At 37.6% G+C, this 20,342-nt stretch overlaps 4 protein-coding genes across 4 annotated transcripts; 1 reads left to right on the top strand and 3 right to left on the bottom strand.

Moving 5' to 3' along the window:
• Window positions 1–2,159: 2,159 nt before the first annotated feature.
• On the top strand, window positions 2,160–3,429 carry CBG01871 (the record flags this gene model as incomplete). The annotated part of the gene is made up of 4 exons (XM_045238956.1): window positions 2,160–2,222; window positions 2,268–2,417; window positions 2,471–2,554; window positions 3,190–3,429. The coding sequence occupies 4 exons, from the start codon at window positions 2,160–2,162 to the stop codon at window positions 3,427–3,429; spliced, it is 537 nt and encodes a 178-aa protein (XP_045091959.1).
• A 1,237-nt stretch (window positions 3,430–4,666) lies between these two features.
• Cbr-sup-10 lies at window positions 4,667–7,108 on the bottom strand (the record flags this gene model as incomplete). Its single annotated transcript, XM_002643641.2, has 7 exons — window positions 4,667–4,743; window positions 4,941–5,184; window positions 5,232–5,406; window positions 5,668–5,837; window positions 6,430–6,618; window positions 6,812–6,918; window positions 7,003–7,108. 7 exons carry the CDS (start codon window positions 7,106–7,108, stop codon window positions 4,667–4,669), a joined length of 1,068 nt encoding a protein of 355 aa, XP_002643687.2.
• A 1,149-nt stretch (window positions 7,109–8,257) lies between these two features.
• CBG01867 lies at window positions 8,258–11,753 on the bottom strand (the record flags this gene model as incomplete). The annotated part of the gene is made up of 8 exons (XM_002643639.2): window positions 8,258–8,364; window positions 8,414–8,548; window positions 8,655–8,810; window positions 8,996–9,302; window positions 9,351–9,475; window positions 10,462–10,610; window positions 10,673–10,976; window positions 11,720–11,753. 8 exons carry the CDS (start codon window positions 11,751–11,753, stop codon window positions 8,258–8,260), a joined length of 1,317 nt encoding a protein of 438 aa, XP_002643685.2.
• A 1,965-nt stretch (window positions 11,754–13,718) lies between these two features.
• Window positions 13,719–18,767, bottom strand: Cbr-nhr-1 (the record flags this gene model as incomplete). Its single annotated transcript, XM_045238954.1, has 11 exons — window positions 13,719–13,820; window positions 13,875–14,029; window positions 14,081–14,207; window positions 14,257–14,385; window positions 15,520–15,654; window positions 15,713–15,850; window positions 16,219–16,322; window positions 16,820–16,885; window positions 17,028–17,107; window positions 18,376–18,463; window positions 18,572–18,767. 11 exons carry the CDS (start codon window positions 18,765–18,767, stop codon window positions 13,719–13,721), a joined length of 1,320 nt encoding a protein of 439 aa, XP_045091958.1.
• Between the last annotated feature and the right edge of the window lie 1,575 nt (window positions 18,768–20,342).

Raw genomic sequence — 20,342 nt, 5'->3', positions numbered from 1 at the left:
TATTCCGCTTCTTACACGCTTCTTAGAAAATAGTTTCAAGCGACACTCAAATCTTCCAGTTCTTCTTTTTTTCAGAAGAGTCTTTTTTAGGACAAATGTACCAGGAAGGAAAAATATGTTATTGTTATACGATTCATTCTGTATAGAATACTGTTCCTTTTCCCTGTCCGTCTCCCCCCAGTTTTCTTTTGCAGTGATACAACAATCGTTTCGGTTCTCCCCCCGTTTTCTACATTTTGTGATTATAATTTTATTTCAGTTTGCACGCCCGCTCCACCGTTTGCACGCGCTTTGTGTTCACCACATTGGCCGCTCAACTTTTCTTTTTCTTTGATAAATGAGAAAAGAGACCAGGCTGATAAAAAGTGCTATAACTCTTCTTGAAACTGTCAAGGGCGACACGATTCTAGTGGAATACCCCCATCTCTTATCAGCCAATGCAATCAACTCAGCGAGAGATGGGCATCTTATTAGGAAAGGTCGTTTTTTGTTCTCTCTTTGAAGAACAGGAAACCACTCCGAACGATTCTAATGTATGTGCTTTTCTATCTGCATTTGAATCAAAAGGTTCACTTCGAAATGAGGTTTATTGGCGTTTTCCGCAACACCTGCTGTTTTGGGTACATGTTGCATTTTTTTCTATTTTCCTGCAAAAAGAAAAAGCAAAGCTTTCATGACAAATAGACTTTACTTAACTCCCCGGAGCCCGTTTAGTCTTTTTCTCAAGTTCCATTTTTGGAGAGAAGGGAGAAACCAATGTATCATTTGAGCTTTGCGGTCCCATTTTTCCTAAAAGACTCCAAAAGGGAACCAAGAAGTGCAAGCTAGATGATCATAAACCGGAACTCATAAGGTCTAGAAAATTTTGGAAAACATCTAGAAAATTCTCATTTTGCTCTCCTTACAGCCTTTGGACTTCCATTTCTGGAGAACGCTTGAAATCTGAAACTTTTTCAGCAGCTTCTTCCTGCTCCTAGCCCTCCGAGAGTGGCACTGGGCTCATTTCCTACTAATCTGCTAGTAGGCGCCTAGATAACACACTTGCATATACATATCCTTGAGCATTACAAACGCCTATTTCCGTTTCCTGTCTGCATGTTTTTGACTTTTCGGAAGCCCGTAGCAGTAGTATCAAAAGTTCATGATTTTCCGGGATTTTTTGGGAGAAACTTCTGATTTTGCTGGACTAGGGGCCACTTTTGATCTTATTAATCTTTCCTTTTTTTTGAATAGTTCCCGTACGTACTTTCAGATATACCAAACGTACAAGTGATCTATAGTACCGGTCAATAAGATATACAAAAATGTATTTTTTTTTCAATGGATTTTTAACGATTTCAGCTATTTTCAGGCCTCGGCTGTCCAGTTTCCGAGCATTTTGAAATTTTTAGAGGGTATTGAACAGACCTAGATATAAAAATTTTCATTCACAGAGTTTTTTAAAAATTCCTAGTTTTCGGCTATTTTTTGATTTCTGAAATACCCCATTTTTCACGTTTTCAGTATTAAAGAAAGACTTCTTTCAGAAATCGGCAAATAACCGAAAAACTAGGAACTTTCAAAAATTCTGTAAATTCAAAGTTGCCAATCTAGGTCTGTTTTATACTCTCTGAAATTTTTAAAATTATCGGCAACCGGACAGCCGAGCTCCAGACTCCTGAAAATAGTCGAAATGGCTAAAAATCAACTGAAAAATACAAATTTTGTACATCTTATGGACTGTTACTGTACGTTCATCGATGCTGTCTCCAGAACGAGAAAAAAGTTTGTGATAAAAAATTCGTCATACGGAAGGCCAGATGTTGCAATACAGATTTCGAATTTGCAAAAAAAACCCATTGAACTTTATCTAAGAACACGTGTCCCTGGTGTCCCTCCTGCTGGCAGCTGTCGCTCGTCCCCGATAAAGTTCTGCTCCAGCTGCCCTAACACATTGTGTTTCGAGGAACTTTTTTCCTGCAGAAAAAGGGGCGGAGCTTTTACATTTCCTTATCTCTCGCACACATTCTGTCGTTTAGCGCCGCCCCGTCTGCCTGCACCCTTTCCAGATATAAACCGAACAAAGAGCATTATTATTTGATACGTTTTCTCTTATTTGATACTTTGCGACTTCTCGAACTGATTTTTGAATTATCCTAAAATTGTTCAATTCCAGAAAAATGGACATAATGTTCGCGATTATCAAGCGAAAGCTGAGCAGAAGTATAAATAGTGTTGATGAGGTTTCGATGCACCGGATGAGTTCCCAAGTAATTTATAATTTTCAGAACATGAATGAAACAAAATCCAGCACATCATCGTATCTCAAAAGAAAGACATCGGTGGCGAAGGACACGGTTCCGGTGAAAAAAGGCAAAGAATTAGTGCTTGCAATGCCATCCACATCCAAGGCATTTCCACCGGAGTTCAACAGGATGGTATGTAACTATAGAATGCGTGGGTATTCGGAGGGTTACTGTAGAAATTGCAGGGGATCAAGGAGCCGATAGAAATCGATTATTCCCGAATTCCAAAAGGTTTCAAACTTGGAGAGCTTGCTGGGTACAAATTTGCGGTAAGTCGAATAAAGTGGAAAATGGAAAATTTTCAATAGTGCCAAAAAGTATATTTTTCTCAAGATTACTGTAACATATATTATTTCTATTAGCGATCATACCAGATTACAGTACCACTATTTGAATTTAGATAGTTCTCAAACATGCCCGCCGACTAATAATGAGGTGGAAACACTAGAAAGAAGAAGAATTAAAATTAAAAAATTTTTTTTTCTCAAATAACTTCAGATCTGCAATAATCTTGAAAAGAATGAAGGGTGTAACCGGCCTATATAAAAAACGTTTCATTCACAGAATTCTTCGAAAATTCTTTTTTCAGCTATTTTTGTTTTCATTCCTGAAACTGTCTGTTTTTTTCAAGTTTTCAATACAAAAACGTTTAAAAAGTTTTCAGAAATAGGCGAATAGCTGAAAACTAGGAATTTTCGGAAAATTATGTGAATGCAAATTTTACAATCTGGGTCTGTTTTACACCTTCTGTAATTTTCGAAGTGGCCGAAAACTCGACAGTCGAGCTCCGAACTTTTGAAAGATGTCAAAATTATAAAAAATTGTCTGAAAAATAGGGTTTTCTAGATCTTATTAACTGGCACTGTGATATCCAGTCCTCTCAATCAGACTTTTATTTTTTCAGGGAATTGTCCAAGCCAACCTCTACGATAAGTATGAAATCCAAATCTACTGTCGGCTCTTCGAACACTTTGCCTGGTACCCATTCTACATATTTCCTGAAGAATGCTACGTTTCTGCTCATGATCTTGCTGTCTCACAAATCGAATATTACCGGCTATCCCCATACGAAAAGCTTCGAATGTCTCTTTCACGACCTAATAGTACTCCTGACGAAGACGAAGAATGCTTAAAATACTCTTAAAAATTGAAATACGGACTTATGATGATCCCTGTATTTGTACAAACCCGCCCACTTCTCTGAATGTATAATTTTTTGTCTAATTCCTGTATTGCAACTTTTTCCAATGACATTCCCGTTTTGGAACTGTTCCAAATGTCCCCAACTTCCCATAAGTTACTTTTACGCTGCCTAATTTTTTTTGAGCTTTGGCAAACTATCGCAGAATCAATTTTTTTTTAAGCCCTTCGCATGACTACCGGATTATTTTTTTTTGCCGCTGAAATAAAAATTTTGGAAGTATTTGGAAATTGGGCATAGAGGGAAAGACAAGTAACCCAGATTAAACGAAAATACAGTAATCCCGATCTTTGAAAAAAACGGAAAAAGACACAAAAGTTTAAATGACGCTTTGGGTTCAAAAACCTATTCAAACGGTAATGCAGAGTGTCTGGGAGAAATAGATAAAAGAGAATAACGTTAAAGAACGTTCAAAAATCAGATTACGGTAGAAATGTGGAAAAGACAGAGTATTGAGCACAAAGTTCTAATTAAAAACTGATGTGGGACCCTTTTTTTCAATTTGAAACATTGTTTGGAGACCTTTTGGATCTATACACTTCCGTATTCAATTTTAAGAGAAAATACCAAAGTACAGTTCAAAATTTGTTGCAAAAATCATCTTGACTACCCTGATAAAACTTATCAGATGCATTTAGCGGTGTCACTACTCCTCCACTACCGTAATATGATGGATAACGTTTAAATTGCAAAAAAAAACTACCATTCTACTGTCGGTTTTTTTGTGTCACCTTGCACTGATGACAACCCGTCATTTTCCCGGTCACATCCATCAAACATAAAAATGCTGGTCGCCCCAGTCACCCCTTTGCAAACCTCTCTCCTCCAATGGATTAGACGTTGTAATGGGCCTCACATACTCGTTTCGTCCGCCTCGCTGTCTCCGAAACGTCTTCCATCTGGCCGTCTGCCCTTTTTAACAGCGTCTATTCAAGGCACGTGCGCGGGTCCTTGCACCCTGTTCGTATCTTATATCCATCAGCGTCTTACATGCGAAAGGAGGTGTTCAGAAGACTACAATTAGCGGAGAATGTCGTAGACATACTATTTTTGGAATGGAGTGCTCTATTTTTTGGCAGAAGAAAATCGAGTGATGAGAAAACACATTTATACAAAAAATGTCATGAAATATTATGTACAATTGAGATCAAGGTGAAAGCTCAAATTTGCAATTTAGGTTTTAGGTTTCATTGATCTTAATCCTTCGAAAAGAGTTCATTCTTGAATTTCTGAATTTCAAAAACTCAAAAACTTGGTCTGCAAAAATCACAAGACTGGTTTTTAATTTTGATTACCGTCTTCTTACAAAACTAATTGACTAGTTGAAATTTTGACTAATTTAGATTAATGGTTTCACTAATTGTCTTGAATGGATAGTTTTGCCAAAAGAAGGGACCGATTTCTATTGAAAAAAAGACCGATGAAACTCAAAAACTAGAAAAAAGACTACTCACTGAAACCAGAACCATTCAATCCCCAGAATATACTAAACGCTAGAATAATCACTGCAATCCCACCGGTCAAACCAACCAAAATGAACGTTGGCCGCTTATTTCGTTCAGAAATTTCCAGTTCTGCCGAGAAGAAAATTTGCTGCAACTCAGTTAGCTCGTCTTCAATCGGATGCCAATACGTTTCAAAAAGAGCTGGACAACTTCCTTCTTCTTCGGGCAATAATGTTTTGATCCAATCGGAAACCTGAATGAAACGAGGCGATTGGGTGCTTCACCAATCACATCACTCACGATTAATGGGTTGATGTCATCTCCAAAATCCGAATAGCTGTTCTCATAGAGGAGAACTGAAAGATGACAAGAAGTTTCGGCTAGGAATGGCATTCGTTTGTAGAGGAGAACATGGGTGAGACCATCCAGAGGAAGTTTGATTCGGACTGGCTGGATGCCAAGGTCCTGGGCAATTCTGGAAAAAAGTTACAGGTTAATTGAAGGAATGGAGACAAGAAGTTTCTCGATGTTTTAAATTACGATATGCATTTTGACGAAACCGTTTACAATGATTTATGATATTAGTCAGCTTTTGCTACCGTAGCTTAGCCGCGCGGCATCCCCACCCGCCGACCCAATAGTTCAATTCCTGAAGGAGTTTGTATGAAAGAATTTCGAAAAAAATAATTTCTTTATGCTTTCCCACTTTCAAAACCAATAAAATTGAAACACAAACCTTGCCACTGTTGACCAAGAATGTTGCGTGCATTTTGGTCGATCTACCAGCAAAAGGTACTTCATGGAACAGTTAGATGTGTCCGATAAAATTGTGTTCAAGTCACCATAGACTTTTGGTTCTATCAGGTTCAAATGGTCCACTGAAGACATCCAATCTGTGACAGCCTCCTGAAAAAAGTTGAAAAAACTGAAAATAAACTGAAAAAAACTGACTGTCGAATTTTTCTCTGTAAATCATAAGTAAATCATAATCGAATGAGAACATTTTCTTTCAATTAATTACCTAAGCACTTAAATACCACTTTAGCTTTTTACTTTGAGCTAATTTATCTCAATTACTGCAAAATATATTTAAAAATGAGAAAATATGTAAAGTGGTAGCTGGCAAAATAGTTATGATATAAATACAAACATTTAGTGGGTCACTTTGTGATATCTTTTACAAGAAATGTGATATATGGTCTTTAATTTGGCGGATTAGAGGCATCCTGTATAGTCTACAGTACTTTTCCTATTCAAAACATTTCGAAAAATGTGATTATGTCAGAATTCTTGAAAAATGAGGAGAAACTTGGAAAAACGCATTCTATTGGCCAAAAAAACAATCATTTTTTGTATTTTAAGGTTTTTACGGCTTTCACAGAATTTAACGAATTTTCAATTTATATGTTGTACTATTTGAGGGGCATATATAAACAAAATTTTCACGGATTCATTTTGTTTGATGTTCAACTATTTTCAAACGTAAAAAAATACTCACCTTACTATTAACATCTCCATTAAAGACGACCTTCTTTAATCCAATGAAATAAATCAAATTCGGGAATGATATCGTGTCATTAGCATCGATAAATGATACTGGTTGTCTGTAGGTGTGGTAGTAGTAGGTTATCGTTTCTGGATCCTGATAACCTTTCTTCTGGTTGAACTCCTTTAGCCAGAGTGGGATCTAAAAATAGAGATTTTGATTTTTAAAAAATATCAAAGTTGTACTTTGTGGCTAAAAAATTTTGGTCCATGAGAACCAGAATTTCCAGAAGGATCACAATTTTTTGAGTATAATAATTTAAGCTTTTTTAAACATCAAAATTTTAATGTAAAACCTATTTTTGTTCAATAACCAGTTTTTATTCTTAACTCACATCTGCTCGATGTTTTGCGCATGTTTTGTTACACACCAGAAGAATCATCCGACCATACTCCATCCTTTCTTCAATGACTGACTCTGTTTTTGATTTTGGTGTGCCATCTGAAATTTGAAGTTTTGACACCGAAATGAAAAAAGAGTTCAAAAGTTCGATTCACCAAACTCAACTCTAAATTTGAAACTCACCTCCACTTCCTAAAAAATCAGGAATAAAAAATGAGCGTTTACTACTTAAGCAACAGACGTAATTAGTTAGTAATAACACGAATAGTGTTACATCTCGAAATTGCATTTTTCATCAATTTCTACAAGAGTCTGGCGATTTGCGGGGGTGAGTTGTCTCAGGATTTTTGCACAGCATGTGTTTCGGTTTCTGTTTCCTCCTTCCGCTAGTCATTTATTACACAGTTTGGAAAAACGAAAAACGACGAGACCCTTGTGCCCGGGGATTGTGAGAGACGCGATAACCGAGATGGTGAAACTGGGAGAAAAAATATAATGGCCGGAAAAATGAGGTGCTAGGTGTGAAAGGGTAAAAAAGAAATGAAGATTTATGAGGATGAATGGGAAGAGAGAACACTTCTGAGTCTGAGAAGATAGGAAAATGATAAAGTGGAAGCCAGGTAAGAAGTCAGAATGAGCAGAGAACCACTTAATGTGAGAAGCCCTTGATTTTTTCCCTGAAAATTTGTTTGAAATTTATTTTAACGAAAATTTCAGAAATCGTGTTATGAATTGCTAAACGAAATATAGTTTTGAACAATTCAAAATTCGGGAATTGCTGGATCATTTATTCGTTTCTTTTGAATAAATATCTGATTAAAATATATATGTGAAAACGAGGATCTGTTTCAATCTGAGAAACGGTATTGGTTTATAATTTGAAAACGGGGACAATATAGATGAGGATCGGGAGCATATATCGTTATTTTGAAACAATAATTAACCATTTTGATTGAAATAATTGGGACCAGGGAGAATTTAATAAATGGGAAATTCACCATAAATACCTAATAACACTTCAAACTATTCATAATTTAATAGCTCAAAAGCGGCCACTGAGCGCCACGATCTACTAAAATCGTTGGCAGAATAGGCAGAGGTAAAAATTTGAAATTTCGTGAGAAAATAAAAAACCTCTATTTTAATATGGCAGGGGCAATTTGACAAACGGGGATGATATGCGAGGTTGCAGAGATGCAACTGGGATAATAAACTAAGGTGATCACGTCGAAGAGATCGGGTCAAAATAGGAACGCAATCGGGGATGGGAAAATTACTGAACAACTTACCATAAATACTAATAAATTAAATAATCAGAAAGTGCATTAATATTATAGAATATTATGGGACTGTAAAAAATCTGAAGGAATACTTTCAGAATGGGTAAGGAGAAAGAGCGGATTGAGAGAAGACAGACTTTCAGGAAGAGTCACAGAAGTCACTTTGGAATGGCGTGCTTGTTGCAAGCTCTTTTTGGACTGAAAGTGTTGGACGAAGACGGCACAACATCCAACTGGAGACGACGACGACGTGGCGTTTGTGCTTCTGGAAATTGTTTTTTTTTAATTTTGACGACAAAAATCGTATAACCAACCTTGCATTCCAGAATGTGACGAATCCGTCTTTGGGGTCGATTGAGAGTTTTCACTGACTCTGCTGAACGGGCGATGCTTCATAGATTGAGTAGCTGGAATCGAGTGAGAGTTGTCGGAGAGAGACGCCGAGTCGCCTGAAAAAATATGTGATTTCGAACAAAAGTCAAAGATATATTTTTGTCTCATTGCCAAAGATCAGTTTGCAGTTATGAAAAACGTTTCAAATTTTTTAAAACTAACCCTTAGCACTTTTGGGAGAAGCCACGGACTTCGCAGTAGACACTTTGACATGCTTTTCAGTTTGACGTTGAGTCGATGCTCGTGAAGCTGAAGTGTTGAGAGTTGTGTGAGCAAACTGTGCCATCGACAACGTTTGATGAGTTCGAATCCGCACTTCTGAAAATTTGAATATAAAAGAAGTAAATAAACATCTTCGACATATTGCTATTAATTTCTATTGCGCGAAGGTTTTGTTTTCAAAATGGAGCTATTGCTAAAATCGAAACATGACGCATTCTTCTGTTTAGAAAACACTTATTTCAAAGCTTCAACATAAATTGATTATTTGCTAACAAACTAACCAGTGTTCCCTTCTCTTTCTTTATCGTCATCCGATAAGCCCTCGTCGTCTTCCGATGAGTCCTCACTTCGATCAAGTTCCTCGGAAGTGTTCTTATTCTCCTCAATCTCGTCGTCGTCAGAATCTTCTCCAGTTTCACCATCCTCGTCGGTGTCGTAGTTTCGAGCGACCTCAATGCGGTCTCTCCAGCTGATATCCGGCTTGATATACTCATCTTCATCAGAGTCTTCCGAATCCGAATTTGGTTGTATCGTGTTTGGGCGTCCTTTTTTGTTATTCTGATACTCCTCAATCAGATTTTTGCACTGCTAAAAATTTATTGATTTTACATTACTTCTCACTATTGAACGCCTTACGTAAAGCTCCGCCTCGCTTCGCCAGTAATTATAGTGTGGATCGGAGTATCCATTAAAGGATACCAAAAAGTGCTTAGTGCCAGAGGAGCTTGTGTAGTCGTTTAGCACTTTTTGAACAAAGTAGTCTAAAAAAAAAATATCGACTCGAAAATATTTTAATAATAACATTACCTGGGTTTTTGAAATAATCTTCGTAACTGACCATCCTCCAGTATTCCAAGCTTTCACGTTCTTTGCTCTGAAATAAATTGTATGTACAATTACCGTAAACACTCTAATAGTACGCCACCCGGACCGTCCACTTTGAGCCTATATAACTCACTTCTTTTAAAAGATATCATAAAGTTGTCAACTAATGAAATGTTTATCATGTTATCAACAACATTTTTCAATTGAATTAATTAGAAATTATTAGCAGGGAAGCATATGCGCTCTCTCGGACTCAGGAGGAGAAAAAGGCGGGAGATTCAAATCTGGGAGAAGAAAGGGACATTTCGACGGCTACATCGGGGAACTGGACAGTAGATGGATGATGTGGAGGGGAATTCTGAAAGAAAGATTAGGAGGAGGCCTGGAAGCTCAGTATTGAGATAATAAGACTCGTGGAACGCAGGAGTTCCACGACAATAACGTGTACATACATACCGTTGGCAAAAAGTGAGTGGATTTTTCTGCTCAAAACTAACAAACTAAATAGTTAAAAAAGAGATAATACCGGAAAAATCAAGAATCCTTCACTGAACTAGGGGATCTGAATCTTCTGGTAGATCCATTACTGAAGAACTAGAAGCTGTGTGAGTCGTATTAGGAGCATCCAGATTGACCAGTGGCTCCTCTGCTGGAGAAACGGAAGCCAAGGATGCCGCGGAAGGCATAGCTGGTTCCAAATCCTCGGATTCCTTGGCTACTCGGTCGGACATCGACAGTTTTGGATGATCCATGGATTCTTCTAGCATTTTTCTTTGGTCCGATTGGAGTTGAGTGGTGCATAGCTTTTCTCCAGACGTTCTAGCTTCAATATCTTGAAGACTTCCTCCAGCCTTTGGTCCAAAATCCATTGTCATCAACTTTTCAGCCTCAGTCTGCAAAATTAAAGAAAACACTTATCAACCTAAGCTGATGAATCCATACCATTGATTTCTTCTTCCTTTGAGAAGATCCGGATGTGCCAGCTTATCTTCTGTTTCCTTGTCATATCCACGAGCTTTTCTCATTTCTTCGATGTATTGATCCATGAGTTTGAATCGCGGATCTGGTGCCCTGAAATAAGGAAAATTATAGATTTCCATCTCAAAATTCGATTTTTCTAGCTAAAGACTTACTTAGGACCTTCTGGTCGATAATGGTCCAGTGGGAAGAGCCAAGGTCTGCCATGTTTGGGAAGATCCTCTTCGAACACCTCGTACTTCCTGATCCACTCTGGAATTTCTTTGATTACGGCGTGCGGTCCGTATGCTGGTTTTGGAGCTGGTTTAGCTGGAGCTGGCTCCGCCGGAGCTTTTGAAACTTCTGAGGGGTCCAGAGGTTCTATGAAGTCCGATTCATTCCTCTCGTTTCTTGGTCTTTTGCCCATCAATGCCGATTCTGCATCTGGCAATGCAGAAATCCTTTTATGTTTATTCAGACCTGAAATTTTGAATTTTAGAAAAAACAGTAAAAATTCCGGAAAATATTTTTTTTCGAACATTATAACCTATGTTTTTGAATTTCCCGCCTCTGAAAACCTCAAAACGCTATAAAGCAAATTGCCACCGAACTTGGGACTTTGAACTTGGGACCTCTAAATTGAAACTGTCGGTTGGAAATTCCACTAGGCCATCTGAGCACTTTTTCGAATAAAACGAAAAATTGACTTTTCGGATGGAAATGTGGGGGTTTTTCAGTGTTTTGGAAGTGTTTTTGATCCTAAAAATTGAGATTTCTGGCAGTTCATGTCAATTTTGAACTAAAAATGTCTTGAAAATTTAAAAGTTAGAGGCTAAAATGTTCAGAAAAATGTTTTTCTATTTATTTTAGAAATATTGGGCAGTTTTGGAGCTGAAAACCTTATTTTCGCACTAAACGCACTTTCTGTGACCTTCAAAATCCATTAATTGACCTCGAAAGCAGTTTTTCCTAAATTTTTCGAAAAATTGCTCGGATGGCCTAGTGGGATTTTCCGCCAAAATTTTCGATCTAGGGGTCCCAGGTTCAAACCTCTCCGGTGGCAATTTGTTTTTTAAAACTGTTTTACGGTTTTCTGGGACGGGAAATTCAAAAATAGAGGTTAAAATGTTCGAACAATGTTTTTTTTTTGATTTTAAGGCTTGAAAACTTTGAAAATCAAGATTTTTGAACTCAATTTTTTCAAATTTGAAACAAATACTTACCTTCGGAAGGGGTGCTGGGTTCAGAATTCATCATTGATTTTTCAAAGATTTTTTGAATTTTTCCTGTGCTCTGAAATTTTGATAGTTATATAATTCAGTAAGATCTGATCAATAAAAATTACGACAGAAAAAAAAAACAATCGAAAAATGTTTTGTGCAATAGAGCGCGTTTTTATAACTAAACGATAATACTTAAAGCTAAAAATACAAGGTTAAAAAGGGTAAAAAAGATAAGCAAAAAGGATAAAATTTGAAAAAAACCTATGCAAAATAAATTGGCACACAAAATCAATACAAGCAAATTTTGCAGTTGTACTCGTTGTGTATCCGTTTTTTGGTCCTTCGGAGGGGGGAAGGCATAGTGGTGACCCAACAACGGAGGGTGTTATACACATGTAATGAAAAAAAGGAGAGGAGGACAGATGGCAAGGAGGAGAAAATAATACGAAATTGGACGTTAGAGGAGAGAGAGGGAGTGAAAGAGAGAACGCGCTATGATGAGGACCTCATTAGTCGCCCCTGTTGTCATATTTAAACGAGGGCAACGCATTGTCCCCTCCACACACACACACACACACACACACACAGACACACCAATAGTGCGTCAATCAAAGTTTGAAGGCGCGTTTGGTGGGCGATGTAGATTTTTGACATCAACGGAGGTGAACGAGATATCGTTGTATTGAGAGTTGGAAAAATTGCTCCTAACGCTTGGAAAACAAATAACAATTTTTATGAAATTAAAAAAATAATGAGAAAAATAAAGTTCTCAAACTTGCAGAATGATGAATTTTAACAAAAAATATGGGAAAAACGGAATATTCCTAAATTCCGAAATTCCAGTCGCTTCAAAATCGGATTATTCTGAAATACCGAAATTCTGAAAAATCGGAATATTCTAAAATTCTAAAAACTTCAAAATCGGAATATTCCGGAATTCCAAAAAACTCCGAAAAGGCCATTCCGAACATCTCTGTCCTCATATTAAAGGTATTAAAATACGTACATTTTCAGTAATCCCGACTTGCTGCCAATCGGATGGTGTGAGCTTCATGGGTATGATCTACGTTCTCCAGTTGTAGAGATTGATGACTAATCGACAAATGACGACTTCAGCACACTTCTGGTCATTTTAATAGGATTTTGAAATAGCTATTTCCTGTATTCTCAATTTTTTGACTTTCGTGAAAATTTATACAAAGGAATTAAAATTTTTATTGATAGGAAAATTATGATTTTTGAAAAGAAAAAATGTGTAAAAAAGCAAAAAAGAAGGCGAACAGGGACAGAAGACAAAAAAAGAAAACCATGACGTTACGGAAAAGGGGAAAATAAAAAATAAAATTCTTTATACTGATAACTGATAATTTTTTTAGAAGGCTGTTCTGAGAGTTTCAGGGGGGATGAGGGCATTATAACGTGCAGAATTCTTTTTTATACCAGTACATAATGGGGGTTGTTGCAGGATAGAGAATAGAATAAAATGGGAGACTTGAAACATGGATAGTATGAGAATTGGGCTTGTTGTGATCAATGACAATGCTTTTGAAAAGGGTGGGCTTGAAAATCAACTGGGTGGGAAAAAATGGGAAAGATTGTAATATATTTTTGTTTTGGTTAGCTTAGAACCATTTTTTAGAACCGAAAAGGAAGTGAAAAGAGTATTTTTTGGAGAGGAAGTATTAGAAATATCAGAAAACTACCGAAATCCAATGATTCCAATATTAATAGGGTCTTCAGGAGTATATAAATGGAACGAATAGCATAAACTGGAGTGCTGATTAAAAAATCGAATCGAGGGTTGGTATCACAAGATAGAGTTGTTGGAAGCAAATATATATACAGCACTACTATACAGTCTAGGGTGTTTTTTCACAGAAAAAATTATGGGGCCAGTGTCAAAAGAAATAACATTTTGCAATGAAATGAGAGATCTTGACAAACAATTTTTTGAAAAAAAGGAACTACTAACAGACACTACAGGTATAAAAAAAGTTGCTTAGGCTCTCTTCATGCAAAGCTCCTTGACAAATGGATCCACTTCCCAGTTCTTAAACAGTTCCATCACTTGCATGTTCTCCTCGTTTTGGGCGAGAATGTTCTGGAAAATAATTCAGGTTGAAGATTAGCTCTCTGATGATAAGAATAGACTCACCTGGATGCTGGCAGTCATCATCAAGAGGCTTCCATACTTCTGAACGCCGGATGGGATTCCAATTTTCTGAGTAATACAGGTGAAGAGTCCTCCCAAGTACTTGTTTCTCTCCTCGAACACTTCAGTCTTAGCTGGTGCAGACAGGTCAAGAGCGTCTGAAAGTATTTTTCCATTAGAAAGAACAAGCTACAGTAATCAGTAATTACCTGGATTGAAAAAAAGAGCAGCCTTGAAGGTGGCGAATTCGGAGACGCTCAATTGCAACTTGCGGAATGGAATCATAATCTCGTCCATTTGTCTGGTGTAGATTGGACGGCATCCGGAGAGTTGGACCTGGAAAATTATTTCTTAGTTTTCAGATACTTTGAGTTTTAGAATATACCTGTTGTTGTGGTTGTCTCATTATGAATGCTCCATTTTGGAAGACAATCTTGTCCGGTCCGTGGTCTGGCGAGTAGAACACACGGTTGAGCAAGTTGAAGGCGAACGCGAAGTTTCGGACAAGGGCAAACTGGAAATTTTGGAGGGTAATTAGGTTGAAGATAATCTATTTTTGGAAGAAAAAAACAAAAAATGCCATCTGTTGGCATTTCGATATCTAGCAATTCGATTTTTGGATGAAGTTCCAGAAAAGACTATACCGTTAACTTTAAGCTTAATTACTTAAATTCCTATGAAAGATATCAAAAAACTGTTAACTATCAAAACATTGATGACGTCATAGTAAACAAATTACTAGTTGAGGAAACTTTGATATCTTTCACGGGAACTGAGATACAGTACCGGCAAATAAAATGTACAAAAACTAATTTTTCAGTTGATTTTGGCTCATTTTGGATATTTTCGGGAATCTGTTCCTCAGCTTTCAAGTTTCCAATGATTTTGAAAATTTTGGAGGGTGTGAAACAGACCTTGATTGAAAACTTTGAATACACTGAGTTTTCTGAAATATCCTAGTTTCCAGCTGTTTGTTGAATTCTGAAAAACGCCTTTTTTGGCCCATTTATTACTGAAAACTGGAAAGGAATAGACGTTCTACAGTAATCGGCAGATAGCTGAAAAACTAGGAAATTTCAAAATTCTGCGAATTCGTAGTTTTTAATCTAGGTATGTTTTAAACCCTTCAAAAATTTCAAAGTCATCGGAAACTTGACAACCGAGCTCTAGACGCCCGAAAATGTTCAAAATCAACTGAAAATACGTTTTTTTCTGTATGGTTTTTAATTCTAGTAAGGATTCCCTTTAAAACGATCACTGTACCACATTTTTTATTATTACGTTTTCGTGTTCTGTGTGATCACGCTTAACGATCTTATTTTCCTGTTTTATTTTTCATTCCTAGGATTTTCAGATTTATGAAAAGCTACTTTTGTCACATTTCCCGGCCAATCCTTAAATTTTGAGTAATAAGAATTCTGATGATTGGTTTCTTAGTTTTCTAGCATTCCTTGTCTTCCCCATTCTAATAACTACATGATAACACAAAAACCACCCCAAAGCGGATTCTCTAATTTTTGGTGTTTTGGGGAAATCCCTTCCTCGTTTCGAGGCTCAGCTTGTTCAGGCAGTTCAGGCAACACATATGTTTCTAGCTGTGCAAATATCTCATTATATCCATCTGCACTTTTTTCCGGCTTCTACACACCTGATCAAAAAGGTTCAATCGTTGATAGATGTCGAATGTCTTTGCCCACTCGATACAGATGCGCATTTCGCGAATGTTCCACATGCGGATGTCGTTCATTGACGCCGGGTAGAGCTCTTTGAACATGATATTGGTCTGGAAGTTAGGTTCTATGGGTTACAAGAAGCTTGATTTAGTTGTTCACCAGACTCACGTCTACTTTAAGGTCAGTGGTCTCAAAAAGTAGGCAAGGGGACGTCAATGCATGTGTCACTCCGGTCACTTCAGGAATTATGCATCGGCGCAACTCTTGGCATAGTCCTTCCACTTGTGTGAGCTGGTCGATGATTTCCTGAAAAAAACCACATTGTGTATTCTAGTGTGTTGCATCTTCAACATCTTCTTCTTCTTTCTGTTTTTTCTTCTGGTCCACCACACACAAATATACACCCTTTGGCTAAAAAAATCTCGTTTCAGGAAGCCTTCCCCATATTCAGTTACACTAGCTCCAATGTTTCTCTAAACGACCAAAAAACATTTGAAACTGAAAGAGAAATTCAAGAAGGCAGGCATATACACAAATTGGTTCAGCGACACGCACGGGCAAAGAGACATTAAATGAATTTTCAGTGTCAGGAGCTCCCTCCAACCAAAAAAACTGCTACTAGATAAATAAATATATCAAGATAGCGAGACTATTGCAAAGATCCCTAGACTTACTTGATCTTGAAGTCGATGAGGTGTCGTTGCTTGCTCGTCATCGGATCCGCTGCTCATTTTGACCTTTTTCGTTGGCCCAATCCTATCTCGATCATTTTGTATGGCTGGAAGTTGCAAGGCTAAATCTTTTTTGTCGAGTGATCAAGTGGTGGAAGGTCACTGCTAATCTCCTAAGATCGATCCAGGAAATACGAAATTAATACAAAGATCATCTGTCATTTTGAAGGAAACCCCATTTTATTTTTTTTTTTTTTTGGAATAACTCATTCTTTTTGTCTAGTGATGAATCCAATTTCAATAAAATACTACACCAAAGATCTGTGTGTGTGTGTGTGTGTGTTTTGCTGAGGTGTCAAGTAAGAAGATAGAAATGCGCATCCTTTTCCGGGATAAATAACCAAGGGTCGAAGTTCTTCTAATTGTCAAGCGCCCCTCTTGTTTTGGTCCTTTTCTTGCTGGGGTCTCTTATAATCAACAGTTCAAAAATCTATTTTATTTCCATTTCTTAGCGTCACTGACTAATGAGACGCCTTCATTATGAAAGGAATGCTCGGTGTTCTAATTTCAGATCTTGTGCCAACGCCTTCTCTTAGATACTTACCTTTTGCATCCATCCCCACCAGTAAGCATTTGTTAAACCGGCAATGACGACAAGCACATCGTATATCTGTAAGAAGTCAGGATTCGAGAAGAAGGACATGATCAAAAACCAGAAGGGTGCAATTATTGAAACTCGAATTCTAAGAAGGATTCTAAGAACTCGGGGTGTTTCCTGTGGTTTTTGAAAAGAGAAAAATTTCAAAACTCACTTTTATTAACATCGCAATTCCCATTATACTGACATATAAAAGTTTGTTCGCTCACTATTGTTCGTCGGAAGAAGGTTTTACTGAAAAAACACAACAATTTAAGAAGCAAATTCAATTTTATATACAGTGCAGACATACAAAAACGCGTTTTAGTAGATTTTGGCCAATTTTCAGTAGTCCAGAACTCGGGCGTCAAGTTTCCGATCACTATGAAAGTTTTGGAGGTTATAGAAGTGACCTAGCTTGAAAATGTTGCATTCACAGAATTTTTTGAAAATTCCTAGTTTTTTAGCTAATTGCTTATATCTTTTTTCACGGTTTCAGTGGAAAAACGAGCAAAAAATGGTCTCTTTCCGTTTTGACTGCAAAAGTGAAAAATCAAGATGTCCTTCAGGATACTGCAATAAACAGAAAAACTAAGAATTTTCAAAAAATTCTGTAAATGCATATTTTTCAGTCTAGGTCTGTTTCACACTCTGCAAAATTTTCAATTCGATCCGACACTCGCCAGCTGAGCTCTAGAATCTTATAAATGGTCCGAATCGCCGAAATCAACCGAAAATCGAGTTTTTGCGTGTATCTGGTACTATATGATTCATATTAATTAAAACTAAGATCCCAAAGACCAGTGGACCCTTGTGCTTGAAAGTTTTCAGAGTACACAGACCATAATTAATTTCCTCTCCAGAGCTCCCTCACAAAAAAAATAATTACGTTTGGCGAGAAAACCCCTCGTTTTTTTTTGCTTGCTTCTTTTTCTCCACACTCTTCCTAAATTGTCTTGCTCTTGAGCATAAAAAAGAGGAAAAAGAAAAGCGTGACGCGATTTTCTACTTGATCGCATTTTTCTTTTTCTTCTTCACCCGCAAGGTCCATTCCCAATTTCCCTCACTCTTCAAGGTGAATTTGACAGCACAATGTATGTGCTTGGATTTGACGTGCTCGTAAAATTGAAGGGAGCTAGAGAAAACCAAAGAACCATAAAAAGAATGGAAAAATTGGTTTTATGTTCATTGGTCATTGGGGGCAATCGAAAGACTAAAAAGACTAAAAAATAAAAAGAAAAATAGACCGAATTTCTATTCGTCAACATTATCACATTTCATCCGGGTTGGGTACCCAACCCATCTCAATTTTTTTTCTACATCTTCCTTCTCATTTTTTGTGCCCCTCACAAGTTGTGTGAAACGGATAGGAGAGTGAAGCAAAGAACGAGATGGTCTTCTATCTTTTTCCTCTTTCCATGGTCCCCAGAGAAAAGAGCAGCAGCAGGGGAAGAGGAAGCTTCCTAGTGCAGGAAAAAAGAGTAAAAGTCCAAACAACGCCTACACAACACTTTGTCACTTACCACCCATTACAACTTGCTACACCATAATGATATCCGGTCGCTAAATCGGAGCATACTGCGCATAGTTCGCCTTCGGGCACTTTCCTTCCTGTAATTGGATATTTTGTTGTACAAAAAGGTTTATTTTAAGCTGGTTGCTTTAAAGATTCAATAAGACTCCAAAAACATTGTCATTGGTAATCGCCTTTTCACTTACGTTGAGCCATTCGCTTATATGATGGAAATTTCTGATCATTGCCCATCGAAGATGAGCCGTTGGATGTGGAGACGGAGGCCGATGAGCCGTTCATATACATTCGAGGATCTTCGCCACCGTCCCGCTGCGAATTCATCATCGGCGGTCCGTAGTTGGCTAGATGATTTTGTAGTTGATCAGCCAGTGTCCCGTTCATACTATAAAACATGTGCATTGAGTGGCCTGGATGGCCGTTATTCGAAGAGCTTGAGGAATCGTGATGGTGATGGTAGGGTGAAGACGACTGTGCCGATGCCGCAGCAAAGCACACGTCGTCTTCGGTCGCCAATCGTTGATGTTGCGCGAGAATAGTTGTGAATGCTTGCGGGTGACGCTGTCAATGTCACCCCACACCCGGGACTTCTAGACGGGAGGGTCAGGACGGGGAGAAGCAAAAAAAAATATAGAAAGAAGAAGAGAAACCGTTGGGAGGGAAAGGAGATGGATGGGAGAAAACGGGGAGGGAGTTAGAAGAAGCTCTAATGGGCGGAGCTTATGGGCGAAAACGCGCGCGGGGCGCCACACGGGCCCCTAAGAAAAAAAACGAGCGAAAAGAAAACATGCCGAAGGGACCAACGAAGAAAATAAAGGAGATGCGCAAAAATAGAAGAAAACGACTTGAAAAAAAACAAGAAAACGTTTCTCATTTTTTGGGTTTTTTCTTTTTGAAACTTTCAAGAATCCAAGTTTCCTCTTCTTAACAATCTGGAATGTCCCTAAAAGTGAAAATTTGATTACAGTGAACACTAAAGTAATTGGAGGCTGTCCATTTTGCCAACTTTGAACCCATATATCTCGGTTCCTGTCAAAGATATGGAAAAATAGCAAACTGATAAAATATTTGTTACACTATAATGAATAATTTGACAGTTGATCACTTATTCGTAACTTTGACAGTAAACGAGATACCTGACGTTGACTATTGGAGTGGTAACTGGGAAAAACTGGCTAAAAAAAATCATTTCAGACCTTTTGAGAAACCAATGGGTTGTTATAGATGGGAAGATCAAGTATGGCTTGTATTCTTTTCAAAATTTTAGATTTTTTTTCAGATCTGGAATTCTCTAAAATTTTACTGAAGTGAAAAAAAATTGATTAACTGGGAAAATTGGCCAAAAAATTAATTCAATTGAGACCCTATAAAAACCCGCTGGGTCGTTAGAATGAATAGATCAAACAGAAATTGTGTTTTTTTTTCAAAAAAATTTCTGGAATATTCTAAAATGCGCCTAACGTGAAAAACTTGATGAACTGGGAAAACTGGCCAGCAAAGACCCTCTAAAAACCCTTTGGGTCGTTAGAGATGGGAAAATCAAGTAGAAATCGTGCCATATTTTTTTGAAAGGCATGACCATGAGTACTTTGAACTATTGGGAAACCCCTTTTGTGGTATCAAAGTTCCCAAACGACTTTGAAAAATTTTTTGTCAGCATCTACCGATTTTTTCTTCAAAAATAAAAACCTATCGATGGGGGAACACCTGACCCCCGCCCCGAGTTGATGATTGATCAATAACAAAAAAAAGTTGAATCGTGTTATCGATGATGACGATTTCTGCATCAACCAACACTATATTGCCAACCAATTGAAATATTATACCGTGGCCGCAAAAAAAAAAGAAGCGATGGTGAAAACATTGACAACTGTTGATTTTTGTTCTCTTCCCTGTGTGTCGCTTTATGGATTCGCTGGGATTCGAACATGAGTTGAAAAAAAAGTTATTGGGGGTTTG

The sequence above is a fragment of the Caenorhabditis briggsae genome (genome assembly GCF_000004555.2).
Source record: "Caenorhabditis briggsae complete genome, chrX, whole genome shotgun sequence".
Classification (NCBI taxonomy): domain Eukaryota; kingdom Metazoa; phylum Nematoda; class Chromadorea; order Rhabditida; family Rhabditidae; genus Caenorhabditis; species Caenorhabditis briggsae.
The sequence above is the reverse complement of the archived record's forward strand: the minus strand, read 5'-3'. Positions and strand labels throughout refer to the sequence as shown.